This window comes from Anabrus simplex, chromosome 11 (genome assembly GCF_040414725.1).
Source record: "Anabrus simplex isolate iqAnaSimp1 chromosome 11, ASM4041472v1, whole genome shotgun sequence".
Lineage (NCBI taxonomy): Eukaryota > Metazoa > Arthropoda > Insecta > Orthoptera > Tettigoniidae > Anabrus > Anabrus simplex.
In genome coordinates, this window is record NC_090275.1 from 53,146,122 (window position 1) to 53,163,090 (window position 16,969).

At 37.6% G+C, this 16,969-nt stretch overlaps 1 protein-coding gene across 1 annotated transcript in view; it reads left to right on the top strand.

The window, feature by feature from the left end:
• LOC136883315 (protein Smaug homolog 1) overlaps positions 1-16,969 on the top strand; it is a 327,858-nt gene that overhangs the window by 210,696 nt on the left and 100,193 nt on the right. Inside the window, exon 11 of the mRNA XM_067155554.2 lies at positions 1,044-1,371. Coding sequence (XP_067011655.2) covers positions 1,044-1,371 — 328 coding nt within the window. The remainder of the gene's footprint in view (positions 1-1,043; positions 1,372-16,969) is intronic.

Genomic DNA, 16,969 nt, shown 5'->3' on the forward strand with positions numbered 1-16,969 from the left:
ATTTCATAGCAGTGATAATGTATTTTTATCATCTCAGGCAAAGCAGCTGTATCCATAAATTCACACGTTCATACTAGCGTAAAGACCATGTGGACCTTGCGGAGTGATACGAAATGTTTGTTTATGCCTACATTACTCCTTCGATGGAGGGAATTTTAGGAAGGCTTTTTTTTTTTTCAAAATGAGGGTCCGGGGATTATTCGGTTAAATATGCTAATTAGGCGAATTGAGGGAGCCGTTCTGGACGAGAACTCTCCATGACAGAAGAATCGGGAAGATGATGGGGGAGGCCTTTGCTCTTTAAGATGATTAATCAGACTTTGAAGAATGCCTTACTTTGTAAAGAACTTTTATCATAGTACAATACCGGTACTAAGTTCTGACTTAACGTGCATTAACTGAATTAAATCACTGCCTCAAACTAAACTTTAATGATTAAGAGTTGAAATACATTCAGCAAAATTTCTGTAGATAGTACCTCTTTTCACCCGAAGTATGTTAAAATTGTTAAACTTCTGTAACCAACTATGTGTTGTATTTTCTTTGTTCAGTAAGCTATCCTTATAATGATTAGTATCTTGGTTTGATCCTTTCCGGAATCTCAAATCTTCAGTTCTTTTTACCCCAGTCTCCTCTCAAGAGTTTGTATTTGGCATAACAGTAATGCAGATACCAGGCGAGTTGGCAGTGCGATTAGGTGTGCGCAGCTGTGAGCTTGCATCCGGAAGATATTGGGTTCGAACCCCACTGTCGACAGCCCTGAAGATGGTTTTACTTTGTTTCCCGTTCTTACACCAGGCAAATGCTGGGGCTGTACCTTAAGGCCATGGCCACTTCCTTCCCACTCCTAGGACTTTCCTATCTGTGTCGGTGCGAAGTAAAGCAAACTGTAAAAAAGAAAAATTAAAATATACAAATTTTGTTTAAGCCTATTACAATACCTTTAAGAAGGTGCCAAAAGCTTGGTGTAGGATTTTGAAAAAAATGCATATAACATGCACTGAATGCATCCTTTACCTCATTGTCCGGTTTGTATCCAACAGATGGCATCATCATAACCAGTTCTCTGCGACGGCCCCACCCTCGAGCCATAATGGGTACCCACATGGTGGTCCACATAACCATCTCCATCATTCGCTAGGTGCTACTCGACCCCAACAGCGGTTCCCAGCTCCACCAGCTCCCTCGCAACCTTCTAGCCAGCAGCAGCAGCAGAACCGTAGCAACAAGACTGTCACTTCAGGCTTCTCAAGCCTGTATCCTGTGGCACCCCAACAGCACCGCAGTAGCTTGACTGTGGTGGGGAGTGGTGCTGGAGCAGGAGCTACATTCCTCGCCAAGAGACCCAGTCTACAGGATCCACTACCAGAGGTGAGTGGAAGAATGAATTTATGTCTGTAGCAGATGAGCTCTCTGTAACTTGGCTAATCATTTTTAATTCACTTTAAAGTATCTATAAAAGACCTATTTGTCTTTGGATATGCTAATAAAATTCTTTATATTTTATTTTTGTATATCTGAATGCAATCTTTAGATCAAACATGCCTTTAAATCTGAAGAAAACTGTCATTGATCTGTGCGCTCCCCCTTTGCTGACTTAATGGCTGTGAAATGTGGATACTGAAAAAATTTACAAAAGAGAAACTCAGAACAGCCCAAAGGGATATGCTGGATTTTGCACAGAAATATAGAAATAGGGTAATAACATTCTGGAGATACAGCTGCCTTGAGTTAGTTATGGGCTGGCCATGTTCACAAGAAAATGACTGATGAAGTTGGTGTTGGAGTGCAGTCTTACAGAACAACAGAGATCAAGACACATTCAGAAGATCATTGGTGTTCAGTAGTTGAGAACCGCCCAGAACCATTCTACCTGGAAGAAACTTTGGAAGAATTATTTGGACTTTTGTTGCTCATAGGATCGGTTGATGCATGCATTTCAGTGAGCTTGGCAGACTGATATGTAGTAGCAACTTCTGGCTCTGTGAGGAACGTAACGGGAAAACTACTTCACTCCTCATTTCCCTAGTATGCCTCTTCAGTGATGCCTAGGCCCTCTATGACAGCTGATGGCAGACCTGTTGAGGATCCAACCAGCCTTAGGGCTGGGGACTGAACACACACGCGCGCGCACACACACACACACACACACAACTTCAAGAAGCGGTCTTTTTAATATAATTGGCTGTTGACAACGTCAGCTGCTGCAAAGTTAGCATCCTTTTGTCTAGAGCAAGGCTGGCGAGCCTTTTCCATCTAATGTGCATTTTAATTCTGGTTTATTATTCTCAACTGTCTACTGCGCCACTTATTTTCCTTTAAGGAATGGCTACAACCCCCCTCTGACTTCCTTTCCTATCAGTTATGTTTCAAATTTATTTATTTGGCTAGTTAGTTAGCTAGCTAGTTAGTTAGTTATTGATTAAAGCTTGTAAATATATTTCATTAAATGTTCCATGGTCGCATTTGTCAGAGATGATCCATGTCTATGTGAATAAATCCCATCAGGTGTGTCCACGCCGCGGAGGTGGGTAATAGTACTTCAGTTGAAGCTACGGTAGTTGCCAACTTCTGGTGGACATCCAGCCCCATGGGATATAACATGAGTCCCGTGCACAGGGATATGTGTGAAGACTTTAATGGCAGTAAAGGCGTACAGTGGAAGTTTTCAGTGCAGCTGAACTCGCAGAGTAAGCAACCTGTCCATTTGGGGATAGGCACTGCCTTGTGGCAAGAGGTAGGATCCTTGAAGGGTAAGGGAGTAAATCCTGAAAAAATCTTCTGATGCGTTAGGCTTAGCAGGCCAGCAGAAGAGTGTTATTTTGTGTTGCTTTCAGTCTGAGTGATCCTCGGGTGGAAGAATAAACCAAATTTAGGCTGTACTCCTCGTACCCTTGGAACGAATGATGACTCCTGAGTTTGAAGATAATCTTAGGAATACAGGAAGTAATACCAATGAAAACACTACTCAGACTAGACTAAAATACAAACACAAACTGAGAGTAGGAACTATAAATGCGATAACTATCGACAGGCAAGAATGAAGATATCTGTACCTAAAGCAGAATGTCTGTCTGTACCATATACAAATCCATACTGTTCCACCAATTTGAACCAAATTTTGTATACTTAACTCTTAGGACCCTCTGGGTAACCCCATCTATAAGCATTTTTAACATCCCTCTCCATTCCCTGGATTTAGGCCCTTTGGCACATTAATATAGGCGAAATATTCCTTTTGCTGTAAAAGGACGAGGCAGAGCTCATTTTGAGCCTCACGACGTGTGGAACAAAACTTTGTTAGGTTCTATGGGCCCTAAAAACCATGTTTTAAGGGCCTAAAACCAACCGTTTTGGAGATATTGGCATCACACTTCCCCGCTCTAGGAAATGGATGAAGAAATGACCAGCAGTAACCATGGCAACGTCAGCTCAAGGATTCTGCAGTAGAATACAGGCCGGTGTTCGAAGTAGGCACGTGCGTAAATGTAGGCTAAGCAAAGGAGAGGTTCTGCTACACATGACCGTCTCGGAAGAAGCACTTTGGGGTAAGCAACCCGTAGGGGTTGTGGATGGGAGAGGGTGGCATATATAAAAATAATCAAAAATAGTTCGAAACCATAGGTTTCGGGGTCGCTAATATGAACAGTGACAGTCCGCATGTCGTTTAAGTCCAAGTTCAGTTCCCATCAGCATGGGGTCAAGAAGGGCTGAAGAAAATTTTTAAAATGGCCCAGTTTATGGATTTATGTGTGCACCCCTCTGAGTGGGAGTGGAAATAGGATGAAGAAAAAAGTAATATTAAATGACCAATATTAAAGTAGAATCCTTTGTTTTCGGCATCGTTGAGATGAATAGTGACACTCCAGGTGTCATTTTAAGTCAAAGTTCACCCACATCGGCACAGGGATGAGAAGGGGTGAAAAAAAAAATCCACAATAACCAAGATTATGGGTGGATGTATGTTCCAGCATAGCTTTCAAACAAACTAACTCACTCCCCAAACACCGTAACAATTTGGATGCCGTTTAAGTCCAGTCGGAATGGAGGTTGAGAAAGGTTGAAACAAGGAATATCCAAAATGACCGACTATAGATGTATGTGTTATATTCCAGCATAGCTTTCAACTAAAATTGGTGCACACATGACTTACTGTACTATCTGTAAAAAAAATTACATGAGGTAAGACACCCCTAGCACCCCTGGCAGAGGGGAAGATACTAAAAAAATAATCGAAAACTACTAATATTACTGCTGAATTTATAGTTTTTGGGGTCGCTTAGATAAATACAGACGCTTCGGATGCCTTTAAGTTGAAGGTCAAACCCCCATCACTGCTCTCAACCAAAGTCGGTACGGATATGAGTTTCTATCCTGAAAACGTACTATAGAGGTAAGGCAGCTCTGGGGGAGGGGGTGACATGTAAAATAATCGAAAACAGCCTATATCAGTGTTGAATCCATAGTTTCTGGGGTCACTGACAGGAATAATGGCACTCCGGATGTCGTTTAAGTCAAAGTTCAGCACCCATCAGCATGGTGATTCAGAAGGGGTGATTAAAGAAAATGTCCATATTCGTCGAGATTGAAGTTTTTACACAGTTTTCGGAGTCAATCGGCTGATTGGTGACAGTCACAGTGATAGAATCGTGTACGTCATGGGTATAATGCGACGCGTAAATACATATATCAATATAAATGGTCCGTTATTGGACATTACTCATTCGGGACAAATATTTCAGATTCCCTATGGGAATCATATATATCACCATAAATACATTTCGTTATAACTTATTTTTATCATTTGTTTGAAAGGATCAGCTACTTTCCAGAGTATCTGAGCTGCCACAAGGAAATACTTTAAGGCAAAACAAAATAATCTTAAGCTAGAACGTACAATTATACACATACCAATATTTGTAAATTTACAAATTTGCAAAAGAGTTCATAAACAATCAGTCAACATCACAAGTAAGAAAACTTTAAAAAAGAAAACACTTGAAACAGGTAATACAAATCCTAAAAGTAAAAGGTGTAAAAAAGGAAATTACCAAAATTGTATATGTACGTGTGTATAGTACCTTCCAGAATAGTTCTCAACCAAACTTCTTACAGATACGAATTACTATCTTGAAAAGATACTAGAGGAGTAAAACACTTTCTAGCAAATCTAAGGGAGGTAATGACTTGCAAGAATAATTGAAATTACCAATATTCGTGTCAAATCCTTAGTTTCAGTGGTCGCTGAGTTGTGTTGTGGCACTCTGGATGCCGTTTAAGTATCAGTTCAGCTGCGTAGGCATGGCAAAAAGTGGTGAAGAGAATTTCTAAACTTACTGAGGTTAGTTTAATTAAGGAGAAACAAATTAATCTGCAAGACTTGAAATTAAACACGTAACAATAACGTCTAAACTACAAAATAGTTCTTAATCAGTCAACGTCACAATAACTAAATCTACACGCAATTAACAGGTAGTACAACACCTAAAAGTAAACAATGAATAAAATGCCCAGGCAGCACCGGCTAGTTGTAGATATGATGGAAAGGAAGATTCATATACTGGGATTGAGTGAGACAAAATGAAAAGGAACAAATTCAAAATCGTTCGAGAGGAGGTTACAAACTGGACTGGCATGGTAATAGCACAAAATGGAGTAGGTTTGGTACTCTACAAAGATATCATACCTGTCACAGATTTTAGCTTTGTAAATGATAGAATAATGAAAGCCGGAGTGAGCCTAGGGAAGAACAGTTTTACAACAATCCAAGTGTATGCCCCTCAGCAAGGATGCAGTGATGATGAGAAAACAGAGTTCCGGGATGATTTGGAAGATCGAATACAAGAAAACTGTGTTATGATAATTGGGGATCTGAATGCTGAAGTTGGGGCCAATAGATCTGGGTACAAGTTGGTGATGGGCCATTCTGGATATGGAACAAGAAATGTAGAGGGGGAACATATTCTAAATTTGTGTGTAAGAAAGTATTTTAATAAAGAAAATGCATTCTTTAAAACAATAAGGTAGCCATATGATTACTAGATATGGCTGGGATGGAAAATTGAGGACAGTTACGTGATAACTGATAAATTAACTGGAGAAAAAGTGAGGGATACAAAAGTTTTCCAAGTGAAATCTTGGATAGTGACCTAAGGCTTATAGTAATGTATCTAAACTGTGTAGTTAAAGCTGCAGTAAAGTGTGGAAACTGAAGAATGAAGAAATCAAGAAGGATTTTCAAAATTTGATAGCAACTAAATTGCCGAGAAATAAGACAAGTAGCGCTGATGAAGAGTGGAATGCATTTAGAACAATAGTTAATTGTGCTATAGAGAGGTTTGTGGTAAAACAAAAGATAGTCAAGGAGAAAGAAACAGATTGGTAGAATAATTGAATAAACCCTACAATTACAGAAAGAAACACGGTAAAGAAAAACATTTTTTTAAATCAGGCTCAGAAAATTATACCAAAGGATGATGAAGGAATAGGAAGACTGAAACAGGAATGCGGGAATAAGAAACTCGAGGCAAAAAGAGTAGGGAAAGAAGAAAAGGAAAAAAGCTGGGGACAGTTCACCAAAGAATTGGAAGATTGTAAAGGAGATCAGAAAATGTTGTACAGCTTGATGGAAAGTAAAATCACATAGGAAAGAAATTATAGCTATTGAAACAGAGGACAGAATCATTATCAAGAGACATTGTAGGAATCAGATAAGAGATGAAGAGTGATTTTCGAAAAATTATTTAATGGGGAGGGTGATCAAGAACAGGTTACCAAAGCTACTAATGAATTACAGAAGGAACAACCTCCAATTACTTGGAAAGAGTTAGAAAATGTCCTGAGAAAATGAAAAGTAGGAAGTCAACGGGAGTGGATGAACTAACAGCAGACATGATTAAGGCAGCTGGAATTCCTGGAATACAGTATCTACATTTTTTAAAATTTTATTTGGCTATTTCTAGCAGAGTGCAGCCTTTGTAAGGCAAGACCCTCCGATGAGGGTGAGCGGCATCTGCCATGTGGAGGTAACTGCGTGTTATTGTGGTGAAGGATAGTGTTATGTGTTGTGTGTAAGTTGCAGGGATGTTGGGGACAGCACAATCACCCAGCCCCCGGGCCACTGGAATTGACCCAGCTGGGAATCGAACCCGCTACCTTCCGAATTCAGCAAACGAGTTGGACAGTGGCTACATCGAACACTGGGAGATATATGAAAAGAGGACAAGTTGCCAGATGAGGAGAAACAACATGGATTTAGAAGAAATACTGGAAAACCACAGACCTAATTTTTATTCACTCAGGCAGTTAATGGAAACATTTGGGGAAGAAGGAAAGGACTTGATTAGTGTTTTGTGGATTTGGAAAAGCAAATGACAGGCTGAAGAGAAGAAAAATATGGGAATATTTAGAAAAACATAACATCCCAGAAGCACTAATTTCATTTCCATTCAACCATCATATATATTATCTGTAACTTTAGAAACAGCAGTGGCGTATGCTGAGGGCTACCAAGGCTATCGGTGAAGCCCAATAGTCAAATGAGACGATGGAAATCTTAAAGCACATTATAATGTAAGCATCTGATACATTGTTCCATTTACAAAACTTGAAAGCAACGAGAAAAAACGTCGCTCGTAATTCTGAGTGCAAGGCATCGGAGACTGACATTGCAGCCCTCCCCTCGACTCAACTCGAGCGGCTTGGTGCTGTGTATCTGATAGGTGAGGGGATCGAAGAGATAGGTATTGTACTAGGAAAAGTTTTTGGGGAAAGGGCATGAGTAGGACCTCAGGGAGTGGAACTTGGTTTTGGAGCCGATACAGAGTAGGATAGACTCGCAGAGCGAATAATAGATGGTTAAACATTTTCTTTAACAATTTATTAATTCTTCACTCTGCAATATGATTATTGGACTCAAATCTGGCATTGAAATTAAAATTTTGAACGTAATCTTCCTGAATTCTGTTCATGAAAATTAAATGAATATCACTGATTCCAAAGTCTTTCATATGTGAGAAGACGAGGTATTAGATTTCCACCTAAAGTCTTTCTAAATATGAGCACACACTTGTAATTGCAAATTGACGTGAGAAATTAAATTTCTGTTAAAAGTTTTCAGTTTTTCAGTTCGTAAACCTTGATGTATAGCACACTTGAAAAGCCTAGTCTTTCTATGAGATATGAAAATGAAATTTGAAATTAAATTAATCACTTCTGAGAAACTGAGAACTCTGAAATATTTGTTCACACGCGGCACTGAAGTTTCCACTGTTCAAAATTAATGAGAAAATTTTAGTCAGTTTGTTACTACTCACTTAATGAAAGAAATGTTGCTACAAATGTTGAAAGATGGACATCTGGAATGTTCCGTGGAGAATCAGGATCGGCGGTGTTCCCTTAACACACCATGTTGACGTCCCCCGATGAGGTGATGACAGCTGGAACTGGATCGTGTAGAATTGCAGCTTGTTAAGGTGATTTTTCGCACACGAAAAATTCACTTAGTGCGAGTAGTTATCACTGACACTGTCATTTACTGTTGAACACAGTTTATGGCGTAATTGAACTTTAAGACGTTAAATGAATAATCACAGTCCTCCCTGTATGAAATATTATTGAAAGTCGTTATTGAAACGTCCATAATTACAGTTCACACTTGAAAAAGGCAAATCATAGTCTATAATCACAGTCTTTGAACACGGTCATTAAGTCACTAAGGATTATTTTCTGAATATCTTGTTATTATAACGTCATATTACCTCAGAAAAAGTTCTTAGTATTCACCCAGATTACTACTGTAAGTCGTATACTAATATGGCGTGAATAAAGAAATTCAGTTCAATACTCGAAAAGAAATGAGTTCTAGTGATTCTACACATTAGTTTCTGTAGAAGTTCAATATCATGTGAAGTAAACTAAGTCTACACGTAATGATATATTCTGTGAACGTTAAATATTTGGTATTTGCACTTCAATAAATTCACTCGTATTATATTCTCAAATGTCTTCAGAATTAGACTGTAGTCGCGACGCGATGTACTAAATACAGTGAGACGTCGTTTATAATTTTGTCGGCAATATAACTTCGTGTTCCGGGAACGCGACGGCAAGTACTTTCACCGTGACTGCGCGAATATACTGTACGACACATCTGTGTACTCGTCCTTGTACTGCCCTGCTCTGCTTGTTAGCCTTGACATATATATACTGGCGCTGGGAGGGGTGGTTTCTCTTGGCCATGTGACCGTGAGTGTATAATTCTCTTAGACTTTAAATTATTATAACTCGACAACCATGGGATGGATTAATTCGAAATTCACAGGGATTAACTTTTATGACGTCCGCTACGATTCAGCGTTTGTCCCGTTGAAATTGGTTAAGGCGTTGAAAAACTTGCGAAAAGAAAATTCTTTTCGAGAAATATCTCTAAGGGAGGTGAGCTTCAAGCGACAGGTGACGTCACTTGACTTCGCCTAGTGCACTCGTGAAGTCTGGTACCTGCTTTCCTTTATTTAAATGTTCGTACGTCGGACGGATATTTTATGCTGGAATAACGTTTCTTTCGATTGATATGGGCCAGGACATAGGCTTTCCTGGTACAGTATGCAAAGCTTCAGTCCGTCAGATCGTCGCATAACCAGGGAGAGAGAGCAACCCTGTGTTCCTTATCACATATACTTCCTCTTCATCACCTCACCTCATACTTCTGACGTAAATACAGAAGTAGTCCGTTATAGCGAGAATTCATAACAGCGAAAAATTTACTCGCTATTGCGGATTGTCATTATATCCGATTTTGTAAAAAGTCGGAAAACCCCCCATGCACATTGATATTCACACTACAGCTTGTTATTTTTCTAAATCCGATACTACGTGAAAGTGTGTGTTTAATTTAATTCCAAAAAAATATAGTACCCTATTTCTCCGAATCCAAGGTGAACCCCTCTTTTTCCTTCAAAGAATTTAAATCAGGCTCAAAAAGTACTTTTGTAAAATCATACGAATGCCTTTGTTATTTTTTAGACTATTTGTAGACACCAAACATTGACTTTCATCATGCCGTGTTTTTTTTTTTTTTTTTCTTTGCGGCTGCACAATTATTCTTTATTTCCGCGGGGTTAAGGACCATTAACATAAAATTGGCATCATAATACCAAAGAGAACCCGTTGAAAATTTGCCGGCAACCCTATTCCATGCGTCTCTACAATATGACGATCCATCAGGAAATTATTCTTGCTGTCTATAAAACTGTTACTTTTACACAGCGTCAGATATAACCACTACACGCTCGTCTCGCTTGCCGGGTTCGGCCAGATTCGGCCGCTAGCGATGTATAGGCCTAATCGCGGACATTGAAAGTCAACACGTTTATTGCACCACGGTATGGCCATTCTGCTCTTGCGTTTTTCGTGCACATACCTCACAATTTCATCTTCGACTTCTTTAAAGCGTCCTTGTTGCGGACCACTGAATGCATTTTTTGTACAGTACTCTCTTTTTTTTTTTTTTAGCTCTTCGTCTTCACGCTAACGCCAAATATTGGCTTTAGTTAGGCCTATGCCGTATTTTCTTGCGGCAGCAGAATTATTCTACATTTCCAAGTGTTTAATAACCATTAACTTAAAATTGCCATTATATCGATGAGAATCCGTTGAAAATTTGCCGGCAATACCTTTTCCACATATTTTTACAATACAACTATCCATCACGAATATGTTCCTGCTGTCTATAAAACTTAATTTTACTAAGCGTCAGGTACAGTAGACGCATTATAACTCTGCCACTGAGTAGCCGTGGCCTTTCTAAGAATTCGAAGGCTCGCATGTCTTGAGCCATTCTGCAGATTTGAGAAACGTTTTTGTAGAGGATAATTGAACGCCATTCTCTTCACTATTTCCTGAAATCCAGTGACGTTACACACAGGCACTGTACAACCGGTTGTCACGGCTAGCGATGTATAGTAAAGATTTAAAGATAAAAATTCAGGATATTCAGGATATTCTCCATTCTACTTTGGCGTTCGAGACCACAGCGCATTACCTTGAAAGTGCCGCGCTGATCACCGGGAGCTGGCAGTTTGCTTCTGTAAATCTATTTGTCTGCGACTTCAACATATTTATGGATCTTCATATGTTGTTCGATAGTGTTATGACTTTGTACCTGACAGAGTGTAAAAACTGACCTATTTGACCGTTCTCCACTATTCATAAACATTGTGAGACTTTACCTATCATTGCATGTGCCATACTACCATTCATAATATTACGAACTGTTTTTCTTTTAAGCGACTCACAATTTCTACCCCCATCATCAATTTATATTTCATCTTATACCGATCCAGAGTTCACTTAATCTTTTTCTTTTTCATATGCATTGTTTTTCATGTTTTTTATGTTTTGAACGGCTGACGATGACCTGGACTACTGTCGGATTTTTTATTATGGACACTCGAGTTTAAGCTTTAATTACAAACGAACCAATAGGCCTATTGCAATGCGAGTTATACCAATATTTTCCTTGTTTAATTCTACATTAGCGTATATAAGACACATTGTTTTCGACGTTCATTAAATATTTTTTATTTGTGGTTGTAATAAATATTGCCCGGGTTTTTGGCTTCTTCTCTAGGAAGCGCTCACTTAGGAATATATACAAGGAAAACTACTTGTCTAATGGTAATGAAATTTTTATATGTTATAACCACATGTATTTGTAGTGTAATACTCAAGTTACAATTTTTTTTCAATCATCCCGAAAAAAGTTCTTATCATTTTTCTAAAGCAACTCTTTCTCAGCCCAGGATAAACGTACTACAGCAAAGTTGGGCTTGTTTTGAAGCACTCAGTCATGGTTATCAGAAACTACAACAACTGTAACCGCACAGTTTGGTACCGAATTTATGAAGAGTAATATTGAAAGAAGGTTTTGCGTACGCCGGACCGTGCGATTAACAGCAGGCCGGGTGGTGAAAACGGGCGCAGTGTTGCCGCGTTCAGTAGTAATCACGCGCGCAACGAACACAGTACACTCGCCCCGGGCAGTTGTGGAACGGAATGCCCATGACCTTGGTTTATCCGCAAGCTATTTTCAGTTGTTTTATGTTCTGCATGTTGGCCACGTCACTTCAAGATGCCTCCAAGACCGCCGTTATCAGAGGGTGAACTTGCAATGATTTTGAGTGCTGTTTGTTTCTTTCAATGTGAGGGGGGGAAAAGTAGGGGACAAGAGGTTCCCTGTGTACTAGAAGGTGGCAGATTGTCTTGGATTATCGCTGTCGTCAGTGAAGAGAGTAGGAGTCGCTTCAAAGGAGAAAGATGGAAATACGTCATCCAGGTCAAGAAAGAAGCAGTGTGTGAGACCGGGGCGTCCGAAAATCCATCTAGATGATTTTACTTTGGGCACAATACGAAGAAATATGCACGATTTTTATATGAATAAGATATTTCCCACAATTAAAAGCCTCTGCATGAAACTGTTAGAAAATATGCCGGATTTTCCCGATATGTCAATTTCTACGCTTTTGAAAGTAGTTCGAAGCTTGGGATTCCGATTCAAAAAACTAAACAGGAAACCAGTGCTAATGGAATCTGCGACAGTTGCTGCATCCCGACATACCTACCTTAGTTCAACAATGATAAAGGTGTTTTAATTTATTCCACCTATTCAATACTTATATTATCACGTATAGTTGTTACATAATTAAATTCTTAGTTACATGGGACATGTTTCGCCCTCAATTAAGGGCATCTTCAGCCTAAATACAATAATCAAAAATACAACTAAATTAAAAGTGGACGTTAAATACAATCATCAAAAATACAACTAAAATAAAAAGTGGAAGTTAAAAGTTTAGTCTGTTCTTAAATTCAGAACAATAAAATTGTGAAAAATGATAAAATAAAAAGATGCTATGGAAAACTGTCTTATGATTAAACTATAATCTTGTCAGAGACTAAAACTTCTATTAAAATTCGAATTAAAACAGTTCATATAAAATATTGGAAAATCAAAGTGGTAGTAATAAAAAGCCAACGACATGAGGGCGTGTACACAAGCATAAACTTGATTGTCATGAATACAATCTTTCAAGGCCGTTGATGAAATACGTAGTAAGGCAGAAGCATCTATTGAAAAATTGTAAGAGGCCGTTAGCACCGGTAGGTAATAAAATGGCTGAATCCTTGCTAGAAAATGTCAACAGATGCAGAAATAAGTTTTCTGTAAGAAAAGGAAAAGAAGAAATAAGAAATTGAACGTAAGGAGAGAATTCAGTCTTACATAATTTTGAAACAGATGAGGACTTACATGTAAGTGGAAGTTGTTATTTCTTAACTACTGTTGAGTTGGTTGCTGCCCGTCTGTTGGCTCTAAGTCTGGTGTTATAACTGTGCTGCAGAGGCGGTAGCGAACTCGGAGGGGAAGGAATAGGGGAGTGCGGAAGGGAGGAGAGGATGGGTGGAGTCAAATGTGACGAGGCTGACAAAGGGGCGGAGTCAACTGCATTGCTGAAAGTAGGCCTAATATCTGTAGGTATGGGAGGAGTATTAGGGTTTGAAGAATTAAATATATTAGGTATCCTAAATTTATTCGAACTGACTGACTTTAATAATTTCGGCATTAATTCATGTAACATACTTTTATTGTCCGTGGTTTCATTGAGATTCTTTTGCTTATTGTACGTCTGATCTAAATAGATGTATAAACTTTCTAATTCATTCAGCATTCTTCCTTTTTGTATGTTTCTAATTATCGTTAAGTCTTTCTCTATGGATTCAAATCTGTGGCCAGTCTCCCTCATATGCAAACTCATCGCTGAGTATTTCCTATGTTTTTCCGCGTTAACATGTTCCATGTATCTTGTCATAAAATTTCTCCCAGTCTGTCCAACATATGAAAAATTACACTGAGTACATTTAAGTCTGTATACTCCCGATCCTAAATAACGATTCTTATCATAATTAACTTTTTTATGATTAAAGAATATGGACTGGTTAGTATTAGTAGTTTTAAAAGCTATATTAAAATTATGTTTCTTGAATACGCTAGTAATCTGGTGTATAGCTGAATTATTAAAAGTGAATGTAGCATACTCAGTTTTTTTGGTCTTTTCTGGTATCAGATTCGTAGATAATTTGTTCTTAATTTTATTGATTAATTTGTTGATCATTTCTATTTTGAAACCATTTTGTTTAGCGAGGTATCTAATATAATTCAATTCTTTCTTCAAATTCATGGGAGATAGAGGGATTCTAAATGCTCTATAAATTAGACTGTGAAAAGATGCTTGTTTATGTGAACTCGGGTGTAAAGAGGAATTGTTTATAGTTGTAGATGATTGTGTCGGTTTTCTAAATATTTGGAAATCAAAAGTGTTAACCTTACGCGTAACTGTTATATCTAGAAAATTCAATGAGTTATCGACTTCGTCCTCTTTCGTGAATTTCAAATTAGGTTCGATTTCATTTAATTTATTTAAGATTTCTTGACTATTAGTGACATCTTTGTTTATGATTACAAATGTATCATCTACATATCTCAACCATAAATCTATTCCTTTAATTTTTGTTATTATTTCATTGTGTTCGATTGAATCCATAAATATGTCGGCAAGGATGCCCGATATTGGGTCACCCATTGCTAATCCATTCTGTTTATAAATATTATTGTTAAATGTGAAGTAGTTATTGTCTAATACGAACTTTAACAATCTAGTGAATGGAAGTAGAAGAATTCACTAGATTGTTAAAGTTCGTATTAGACAATAACTACTTCACATTTAACAATAATATTTATAAACAGAATGGATTAGCAATGGGTGACCCAATATCGGGCATCCTTGCCGACATATTTATGGATTCAATCGAACACAATGAAATAATAACAAAAATTAAAGGAATAGATTTATGGTTGAGATATGTAGATGATACATTTGTAATCATAAACAAAGATGTCACTAATAGTCAAGAAATCTTAAATAAATTAAATGAAATCGAACCTAATTTGAAATTCACGAAAGAGGACGAAGTCGATAACTCATTGAATTTTCTAGATATAACAGTTACGCGTAAGGTTAACACTTTTGATTTCCAAATATTTAGAAAACCGACACAATCATCTACAACTATAAACAATTCCTCTTTACACCCGAGTTCACATAAACAAGCATCTTTTCACAGTCTAATTTATAGAGCATTTAGAATCCCTCTATCTCCCATGAATTTGAAGAAAGAATTGAATTATATTAGATACCTCGCTAAACAAAATGGTTTCAAAATAGAAATGATCAACAAATTAATCAATAAAATTAAGAACAAATTATCTACGAATCTGATACCAGAAAAGACCAAAAAAACTGAGTATGCTACATTCACTTTTAATAATTCAGCTATACACCAGATTACTAGCGTATTCAAGAAACATAATTTTAATATAGCTTTTAAAACTACTAATACTAACCAGTCCATATTCTTTAATCATAAAAAAGTTAATTATGATAAGAATCGTTATTTAGGATCGGGAGTATACAGACTTAAATGTACTCAGTGTAATTTTTCATATGTTGGACAGACTGGGAGAAATTTTATGACAAGATACATGGAACATGTTAACGCGGAAAAACATAGGAAATACTCAGCGATGAGTTTGCATATGAGGGAGACTGGCCACAGATTTGAATCCATAGAGAAAGACTTAACGATAATTAGAAACATACAAAAAGGAAGAATGCTGAATGAATTAGAAAGTTTATACATCTATTTAGATCAGACGTACAATAAGCAAAAGAATCTCAATGAAACCACGGACAATAAAAGTATGTTACATGAATTAATGCCGAAATTATTAAAGTCAGTCAGTTCGAATAAATTTAGGATACCTAATATATTTAATTCTTCAAACCCTAATACTCCTCCCATACCTACAGATATTAGGCCTACTTTCAGCAATGCAGTTGACTCCGCCCCTTTGTCAGCCTCGTCACATTTGACTCCACCCATCCTCTCCTCCCTTCCGCACTCCCCTATTCCTTCCCCTCCGAGTTCGCTACCGCCTCTGCAGCACAGTTATAACACCAGACTTAGAGCCAACAGACGGGCAGCAACCAACTCAACAGTAGTTAAGAAATAACAACTTCCACTTACATGTAAGTCCTCATCTGTTTCAAAATTATGTAAGACTGAATTCTCTCCTTACGTTCAATTTCTTATTTCTTCTTTTCCTTTTCTTACAGAAAACTTATTTCTGCATCTGTTGACATTTTCTAGCAAGGATTCAGCCATTTTATTACCTACCGGTGCTAACGGCCTCTTACAATTTTTCAATAGATGCTTCTGCCTTACTACGTATTTCATCAACGGCCTTGAAAGATTGTATTCATGACAATCAAGTTTATGCTTGTGTACACGCCCTCATGTCGTTGGCTTTTTATTACTACCACTTTGATTTTCCAATATTTTATATGAACTGTTTTAATTCGAATTTTAATAGAAGTTTTAGTCTCTGACAAGATTATAGTTTAATCATAAGACAGTTTTCCATAGCATCTTTTTATTTTATCATTTTTCACAATTTTATTGTTCTGAATTTAAGAACAGACTAAACTTTTAACTTCCACTTTTTATTTTAGTTGTATTTTTGATGATTGTATTTAACGTCCACTTTTAATTTAGTTGTATTTTTGATTATTGTATTTAGGCTGAAGATGCCCTTAATTGAGGGCGAAACATGTCCCATGTAACTAAGAATTTAATTATGTAACAACTATACGTGATAATATAAGTATTGAATAGGTGGAATAAATTAAAACACCTTTATCATTGTTGAACTGTTAAATTTTCAATACGGACCTAAAATGAGGTTTATAACATGTAATACCTACCTTAGACGAATTAGAGACTTAAGAGCACAGGGCTACAAGATCTTTACAGACGAGACGTGGTGCAGACAGAACCATACTATGAAATATGGGTG